This window comes from Epargyreus clarus, unplaced genomic scaffold, assembly GCF_041222505.1.
Source record: "Epargyreus clarus isolate Ecla_fem2 unplaced genomic scaffold, WU_Ecla_fem_2.2 ptg000011l, whole genome shotgun sequence".
NCBI lineage: Eukaryota > Metazoa > Arthropoda > Insecta > Lepidoptera > Hesperiidae > Epargyreus > Epargyreus clarus.
The window spans coordinates 4,082,349-4,091,291 of record NW_027332219.1 but is presented as its reverse complement, the minus strand read 5'-3'; the positions used below and the strand labels follow the sequence as shown (position 1 = coordinate 4,091,291).

Here is an 8,943-nt window from a genome sequence, read left to right as displayed (position 1 = left end):
ACTCACAATTTAAATTTGTTACAATTTAATAATTGGTCTCCAGTAAATTTGTAAAAGAAACTAATCAAACATATAATCAGACCAAAAAATACATACAGGGTCTCAAAGACCGAGCGATGTCCACTCAGTTTTTATCAGACGGTACATTAAAGAGTTAATTAAACCAACCGATGCGTAAACTTTCGACAATATCAAGTTATTTCTTGCAATCATGCAACAACACTCGTTGGTAGCTGTTTTTGTGTTTTTCTCTTTTGCACTTGTAAGTTTACAATGCTTTTTATTTTTACGCAAACGTTATTTATATAGAAACTTTATATGCAATATTTCTAAAACCAGTCATTAGCCCTGACAATATTTGGACTAAATAAAGCCTATTATTCCTCACCAGTAGTTTACAATTTAACAATATTTGCCTCGAAAAGAGTCAGAGATAGTACAGTATAAAATTCGCAGTTTCAAACATAAATCATTAACAATTGTTTTTAATCTGCATCAAACCCAGATAAGATTAGTGGTCGGACACAAGTAGGCCACTACTCCTGAGGACTAAACTGCAATACCTCGCAAAAGTATGACTCGCTTACCACATCTCTCAAACCAGAACACAGCGGCGCTTAACGCTCCTGTTATTAGCCAGAAATAGTAGTAACGTAGAGTAGAATGGAGTCAAACCACAGAAAGTTCTACCTCCTTCAAAATACATACTTTTAGTTTTATTCATATACTGTATATTAAATTTTACAAATGACATGTATTTTTTTCAACAGAGTTATGAAGCAAAACAACATATTTCAAAGGACATTCCATACATTCTGTCACAATTTTTTGAAAACAACTCAAAACCACCTATAATTGTTTACATGGAACCGAAAACTCATCAAAAAGCTAAACTAAGAGTCTTTGATGATGAAGAGCCTGATTTGACAGAAGTCGAAGAAGATGATGATGATGATGAGCCCTATTTGAGGACCACGCCAAATGATGAACGGGCGTACTTACTTTATCATCTGTTAAGGGTAAGGTTCCTGAAAAGGTATGTTAAATATTTAAAGGAGCCAAGAGCAGAGATTAGTAAAGGGGATACAGTGGTAAATATGACAAAATTATTACTGATCATGATTAATTATCATAATCATAACTACTGATTAAATATAAAAGTAAATGGTTAATGTAAATATGAATGATAACTATAGATTTCTGTCCTAGGTCTAGGTGTTTGTTGTCCCTTTAGTCCCAGGACTAGAATAGGGCTACGGTATCCGCTGCCTGTCGTAAAAGGCGACTAAAATGGGGCTTCCGGGGTTGCCGGCGGCAAGTGTGAGAGCTCGAACCGTCCGGAGAGCAACCCCGGGAAGGACGGCGGTGTGTGTGGCCGCATACCGTCATAAATACCAGGTGTGCGGGAGGAGCGTAAACTTCTCCCCCAGGGCAGAGCCCGATAGCGGCATCGCGCTCGGAGGACTCCGGTTGTGTTCCATCGGAGATCCCGGACTTCTCCAACAATCGCTGAGGATGGCCACCGGAGGGGTTTTAGTGCGGTAAAAGTCCCATATAACCCGGCGTCGCTCCCTCGTCGTTGGATACCTTTTGAACGTTTCCTCCTCGTTAAGAAAAAAACGGTCTAGGTGTTTGTAAATTCGTTATATTATGTGTTTGTTTATGACAACCACGACACATCGAATCCTAATGTAGGCTGTAAACGTTGTCGATGCAGCAACATATCTGCGATTGTGTTATATGAATTTCAGCCATTAGGCCACCCATAGACCCGAAAGTTCATTAATGCATTTATCTAACCAATATCACACATAATATTATTATGATTACAAGTACTTAAGCCTATAAACCATTTTCTGGGTTTTTACTGAGTGACTTCATAATAATTACTTTTTACAATGTTACCTTACTATTAGTATATCTATTATCTTACCATAGAAACCAAAGTTCAATCATATAAAATTGATTAAAGTATACCATAACTGATCTACATTTTATTGATCGACCACCAAACGACAATCATTTTACTCCGTAGATGTCTATTTTCCAGACCACTCTAGAAGACGACGACGTTGACCCAGCCACAGTGGAAAATCTCCAACGCACGAAGCAACTCCTCCGTCAAGCGCTGATCGGCCGTTGCAGACAACTGAACAAGTGCGTCAAGAAGTGTCCCCAGGTCAGCTTCACCTGCACCCTGACCTGCAAGCAAGTGTACGATGACCTGGACGCATGTGATGAACCGAAACCGAAGTGTAAAAAGTCGAAGTGTGGCAATACGATGCCGCCGTCGTGGCTTTTATAAAATAATGTCGTAATAGAAAATACTTCTGTTTTTTTTCTAAATTATTATTCCTTACCTTCGAAACCAAAGTTCAGAAAACATACTGTATCTTATCAGCATTTCATTTATAGCATTGAATTTAAAATTAATATTTAAATATTTACAACTTTGTTATTTCTTACAAATTGGCACAAAAGTAATTAATGCTAGAAGCATTCTCTTCTCAACCTTTGGCTAAGCAGAAAAATTGCACGCAGTTCAACAAATTAAACACAGATTCACTAAAAACTTTACTCCTAACTCTTCTCTTCCTTCTATTTTCCAAACCATTCTAGAAGACTTTCTAGAAAACCTGCAACGCACGAAGCAACTCCTCCGTCAAGCGCTGATCGGCCGTTGCAGGCAACTGAACAAGTGCGTGAAGAAGTGTCCCCAGGTCAGCTTCACCTGCACCCTGACCTGCAAGCAAGTGTACGATGACCTGGACGCATGTGACGAACCGGAACCGAAGTGCAAACAGTCGAAGTGTGGCAATACGATGCCGCCGTCGTGGCTTTTATAAAATAAAGTCGTAATAGAATATTGATGTTTTTTTAACCCAACTGCGGAGGATGTTTTACGTTACTATGCCTATACGTGTGTGTGTGTGTGTGTGTGGATGGGTGCGTTCTTGCATGTGTGTATGTAAGTTGCTTTCTTTGACGTCCTATAGCTCAAATGACTTAACGGATTTTAACTAGCGTTGTTGTTCGATTATTCAAAGCTATGATAATTATGTTTTAAGCAGTCGAATTTTTAATTATAATTCTCTAGTTCGCCCTTAGAGTTACCTTGCACTTAAGATTGCTTGAATATCTAATATGTATATATGCAGAATGCAGTCACCATCAAGAACATTCAGTCCACCTGATGATAAGTGGCTAGTGCCACACATGGACATCTATTTAACCGCAAATAAATATATATTTCTACTTGAGATCAGCCTTTATATGCGTTGCTACCCCTGAAGACTAAGTTGGAATGCTTCGGCTAAGTATTTCGCTTACCACACCCTTTTAACCTGAACACAGTCTTACTAAACACTGCTGTTATAAGGCAGAAATAAATGTGGTAGTGGTCCTGTAAAGTCGAACCGCAAAGGGTTATATTAACTTTTTTGTATATCTTTAGCATAATACGAGAACGTTTGTCGCATTTCCATTCACTTTACATAAACGTAAAGGCATCCTTACCATTACTTACTCTAAGTTACCGATCGTTACTTGTGGAAGTAATGACAACAGCAAATTGAAAATCAGACCCGACTATAAACTTGGAAACTTGTCCCGGGCAAGGGACTGTTTGAAGAAACTAAACTTCTGTTGCATATTGAAAATTTAGTTTCGATCGTTTTCTTAAATAGGACTCTGTAGTTAATAACAATTGTTTAACAGTGGTATAGTTCGCCAAACTGCTAGTCCGCTCTGTAGCATTACCATGACTTTACAAAAGTATTACTTGCTAGCGACTGCGTAAAATAAATGTATGAAAAATTGTACAGCGCCTCTGGTGGTTACTCGTAGAACTAAAATCCGTAGTGTGAGCCACTACGTAACTCGATACGTAAAAAACCTATCGAAATTAAATCGCTAGCGAATGTCATTATGATCTATTACCATACAAATTCGGTCCCATGAGTCATTAATTTGACAGACGTTGTCAAGAAATACCGTAACGATAGTAGTTATGTTATTCACTAGCAAAATGACAATAGTTTACTATTTACAATTTCTATAGTGGCGTTTCTATGCCAACTCATGGTAGTGTGCTACTGAAGTTGTTGCGAGCAGGTGTAGTCATACAATTTGCTATAGCGACGCGATTCATTTCTATATTCAGAGCGGACTAGCAGTTTTACGCGGACTATAGATAATAGTTCTTTTACGTTTGTGGACGTCGACATTACAATACCTATGCTACTTTTTTAAACTTTAAATAATTGACTTAAAAGCATCATCAGACACATTTAAGCGTTCGTAATGAACTCCTTTCGTATCACTAGATATGGCACTGCCTTATGATGGTTTGCAATCATCTTACACTAACCCATAACATATTATGTTAAGGTGGAAGAACCCTTTGTGGTTCGACTCAGACGGCACCACCGCCACACCTATTTCTACCAGCATAATAATAACAGCAGTGTTAAGCGCTGCTGTGTTCCGGTTTGAAGGGTGTGGTAAGGGAGACAGACTTTTCCGAGGCGTTCCAGCTTAGTCCTCAGGGGTAGCGGCGCATCTGTGGCCGACCTCAGGTAGGAATATTTAATCCTATCTGGGGTTGATTACAGATGTCCATGGGCGGCAGTAGCCACTTACCATCAGGTGGACTGCATGCTCGTCTGCTACTCTTATATTATAAAAAAAAAAAAAAATATATCACCATCCGCAGTATTCTGGAGTACTCTCCAGGCATCCCCCAGCAGTGGACTTACATAGTAATCTACCGATCGTTACCTATGGATGTAACGACACAGCGAATTGAAAATCAGACCCGACGATAAACTTGGAAACAAAACGTAACTTTTGTTGCATATTGAAAAGTCTAGTTTCGATACAAAATTTCTTGATAAGGACTCTATTTTGTTTAAACATTTAAACTAGTTTTTATATGGCAAAGTAATAATCGAAAATGTATTTGGATCAAATTTAAAGATATATTATTTGAAATGAATAAAACAAGCTTTTTATGTATAAGTGGCAGACGTACATGCAGCCCACCTGATGGTAAGTAGCTACCGCCACCTAAGAGCATCTCAAATCAACCCCAGATAGGATTAGACTCCTACCTAAGATCGGCCGCAGATGCGTTGCAAGTGATAATTAATTTATAATACGCATATAACTTTGAAAGATGAGAAATGCATGGCCGTGATGTGAAACTCGAACCTCTCGATCAAGAGGACGCTTTCCAATCACAAAGCTATAACTGCTTTAAAAAAGTTGACGCTTTCTATACTCACAGCCCCACACTAGGATTCCCTATGTCATGGGTGTCATGAACACACAAAGATAAATATACAAACACCCAGACCCAGGACAGGTTAGTAATTCATCATTTACATAGAAGAGAAAAGCAAGTTTTCTGTTTCATGATCATTTACATGTCTGCTTGGCCGGGGATCGAATCTGAAACCCTCTGCGGGTCAAACCGCACGTCCACGGGGGGCTTATTTCTTTTACGCTTTCATTATAAAAGCTGCATAGAACCTTATTAACCCTTCTGTTCCAGCGTTTCAAAGTGCTCCATAATTGAAATTTCTCGAAGCACTCAAAATTGAAACGATGATTAATTAATTTCAATGGCGCTAATTAAAACTACTGGAGCGAGAAAATTCGTTAGGAACTATACTAGCTACTTACTCGGTTTGTAGATCAACGCCAAAATGTTGTCTACAAGGAATTTGGTGGTTATGATGATGAAAATTATTAGCTTCATGATTTTGGTGAGGTTTTCATCTATACTAATATTATAAAGAGGAAATCTTTGTTTGTTTGTTAGATTTTAATGAATAGGCTCAAAAACTACTGGACCGATTTTAAAAATTCTTTCTCCATTCGAAAGCTACATTATCCACGAGTAACATAGGCTATATTTTATATGAAATTTATTTCATAAATAGATTTTGAGGTGGTATAAAGTTTGCCGGGTCAGCTAGTATGCAATAATTTAATTTAATTATATCTCAGTTTAGAACAAATTGTTTTTTAATTTGATGTAGTTAACGGGTTAAAAACTAATATGATGAAATACTTCTTGCCATTCGTTTAAATATAAGTACTTATACTATTGAAACGAAATTTGATCACGAATTTCTTGTCATATCTTACAAATACCTAAACAAAATAAATAACAAATATATTTCTAAATCAGAACATATTATGAAAAGCTTTCTTCTTCACGTTTGTTATCAACAACTTCTTTATGTAATACAAAATGAAAGATCTCTTTCCTAAATTAAGATATCTTACCTATAACAGTGTGATCTAGGTGACAAATATAAGTAATATAGTAGTAATAGGAGCTAGCAAAATACCTAAAATAATGTACTGAATTTTATAACTTATATTAACCTTAAACAAATATAGGTATCTTTGCTTTGATTATCCAACCGAGACAGGAATAAATTGGTAGAATATATTGGTGAATAGACAGTATATTTTCTAGAAACCTTCCATACCCTTCAAAATAATGTTAAGATGACCTAGAAACGAAAATACGACATTCAAAGCTGCTTACAATGCCTTCACTCAGACCAAAAAAGATAGACATAGTCTCTCGAATAAAATATTGAAGGATGATAATATCGCATAACTAGTAACGAATATTAAAAAACAAATAGCTGTTTAAAAAGAATTACCTAAGTAGAGATGAATTGTAGACTATGTCACTCCTAAATTTAAACGAATCCAACGGCACCTCATATGTTAAAAGCCTTTTGGGCTGCAGAGCGTGCCAAAGTGAGAGACATACATATAGGCTCATTCTACAGTCGGGTAAAATATTTATATTAGCAACACCATACTACCATCTGAACCTGCATCACAAACTGTACTTCATATGAGCTTAGATGCTTTCTACACCCAAGACCCATACTGGGATCCCTGTGTGGTCTTGGGTCCCTTGACTCAAAAACACCCAGAACCAATTTAGAAATCCAAAGTTGCCATTTAGATCTGGCTGTTCGAACACGGAACATTCACAGAGTCAAATCAATATGGTGCCATCACCGGAACTCGAAAAATCGAAAGCTAAGCGTTGCATCTTCCTTCTATCGTTCTAAGGTTACTAACAATACCCAATAGTTTCAGAGCTCGAACCAAATACCCACTTCAGTGTACACAGGCCTTCTTTCCCGACTGCACAAGAAAGCCGCGGAAACCAACCGACCTCTCATAGTGGTACTTGACAGCGATTTCCTTGCCTCCCATCTCAATCATGACAAGAAACTTCGGTTACTGGACAAGCAATTGACCTCTCAAAAGCATAAGAACTCAGACTTGTCTTTGAATCGCTTGGTAAGATTTGTATTACTTTAATAATTTGTAGAATTGCGTATTATTTTGTAGAAGATTCTTGCTAGTGAATAAGTATCTGCAATATTCAAATTCAAAGCCGGTATCTAGCATGCGGTTCTAAAGTTTTTTGAACTGGTAGAACTCAGGGAGCACTACCGCCACACTTATTTTGTTCTTAATAATACCAGTTTATAGCGCTGCTGTTTTTCTATTTTTTTGTGGTTTAAATCAAGTGATGTCGCAGAGACACCTATAAAACGTATTCCAACGTCTAAAAGGGTAACACCTGTGGTTAACCTCAGTTAGGATAAACCATATCTGGGAATTACAGATGTTCATAAACACCAGTGGCCTTTTACCATCAGGAAGACTGCGTGATCGTTTGTTATTTTATTAGATTGGAGTAACAACTCGCAGCAGATAGACTACATATTGCATGTGTTTACTGCCGCTTGTGACCAACGCCATATATATGACAAGTTCTACTTGAAGGTGGTAGAACCCTTTGTGCTTCGACTTCGGCGGTACCACCGCCACACCTATTTCTACCTAATAACAGCAGTGTTAGGCGCTGCTGTATTCCGGTTTGAAGGGTGTGGTAAGGGAGACAGACTTTTCCAAGGCGTTCCAGCTTAGTCCTCAGGGGTAGCGGCGCATCTGCGGCGCAACTTCTATTTGTAGCCGATCACAGATGCGTTACCTCTTTTGTGAACTAAAAGTGTAACCAGTTTTAGGTCAGCTAGCATCGACATCCTCCAGCCAGCATGAATTACAATGCAAGTTATGGTATGGCGGCAATATCCTTATAGAATACTACTTCTTCCATCTTTCAAACTTATACTTCATAACAAATCTATAGTTGCAGCTACAGCAGAAACCCCAGCATAAATCAGTAACACCAAAATACAAGGCACAAAAGACAAGCAACGACCTAGAGCAGTTCCAAGGGTTGCTGCCGTTGAAGAAGAAAGCGCATAAGAACAAGGGAGTCCTGAGAACACCGGTAATCAGGAACTTACTGCGGATATCCAACAACTTGAGATGCCAGGCGAGAAATGAATGTAATATTGAGTGCAGCATTAAATTCACCGGAGCTAAGCAAGACAAATGCAGCAACGCCTGTGAAGTTAACTTCGAATGTGAGCCTGAGGAGGTGTCGGATGAATGTGATGATGAGTGTGCTGAAAGTGTTGAGAATGACTGCTATGGCGGTGGTTGTCAAGGCAGCACTAAAGGATACGCTAGTACTGATCCTAAACCATTTTGCTCTGAGTGCTAACTTCAAATATATGAATTGGAACGGTTTATTTGTGTTTTATTTCTCTCCTCTTTTGCTATAAATCCCATTTTTTATATAAAAATGGCAGATATTTTGAAATCACGGACAGGTCTCTGTATTACCTAAAATACCTTTAATAAAAATAGACATAAGACATTTCAACCCTTGATTATAGCTAAATCCGAATTAATATAATAACTATTTTATGCATTTATATTATTATTTGCATAAAATCGAGAGATATTCTTTACAATCTGTGGTACAAAAAAATATAAATGCATTCTGAAACTCTATGAATACCATATTTTGCATGTACAAGTATT

General features: G+C 37.8%; 1 protein-coding gene across 1 annotated transcript; it reads left to right on the top strand.

Annotated features, from left to right (window-relative positions):
• The first annotated feature begins 211 nt into the window (after positions 1 to 211).
• LOC140745757 (uncharacterized) lies at positions 212 to 8,646 on the top strand. Its single transcript, XM_073077651.1, has 6 exons — positions 212 to 262; positions 771 to 1,019; positions 2,051 to 2,303; positions 2,542 to 2,771; positions 7,135 to 7,341; positions 8,201 to 8,646. The coding sequence occupies exons 1-6, from the start codon at positions 212 to 214 to the stop codon at positions 8,618 to 8,620; spliced, it is 1,410 nt and encodes a 469-aa protein (XP_072933752.1). The 3' UTR covers positions 8,621 to 8,646.
• The last annotated feature ends 297 nt before the right edge of the window (positions 8,647 to 8,943 follow it).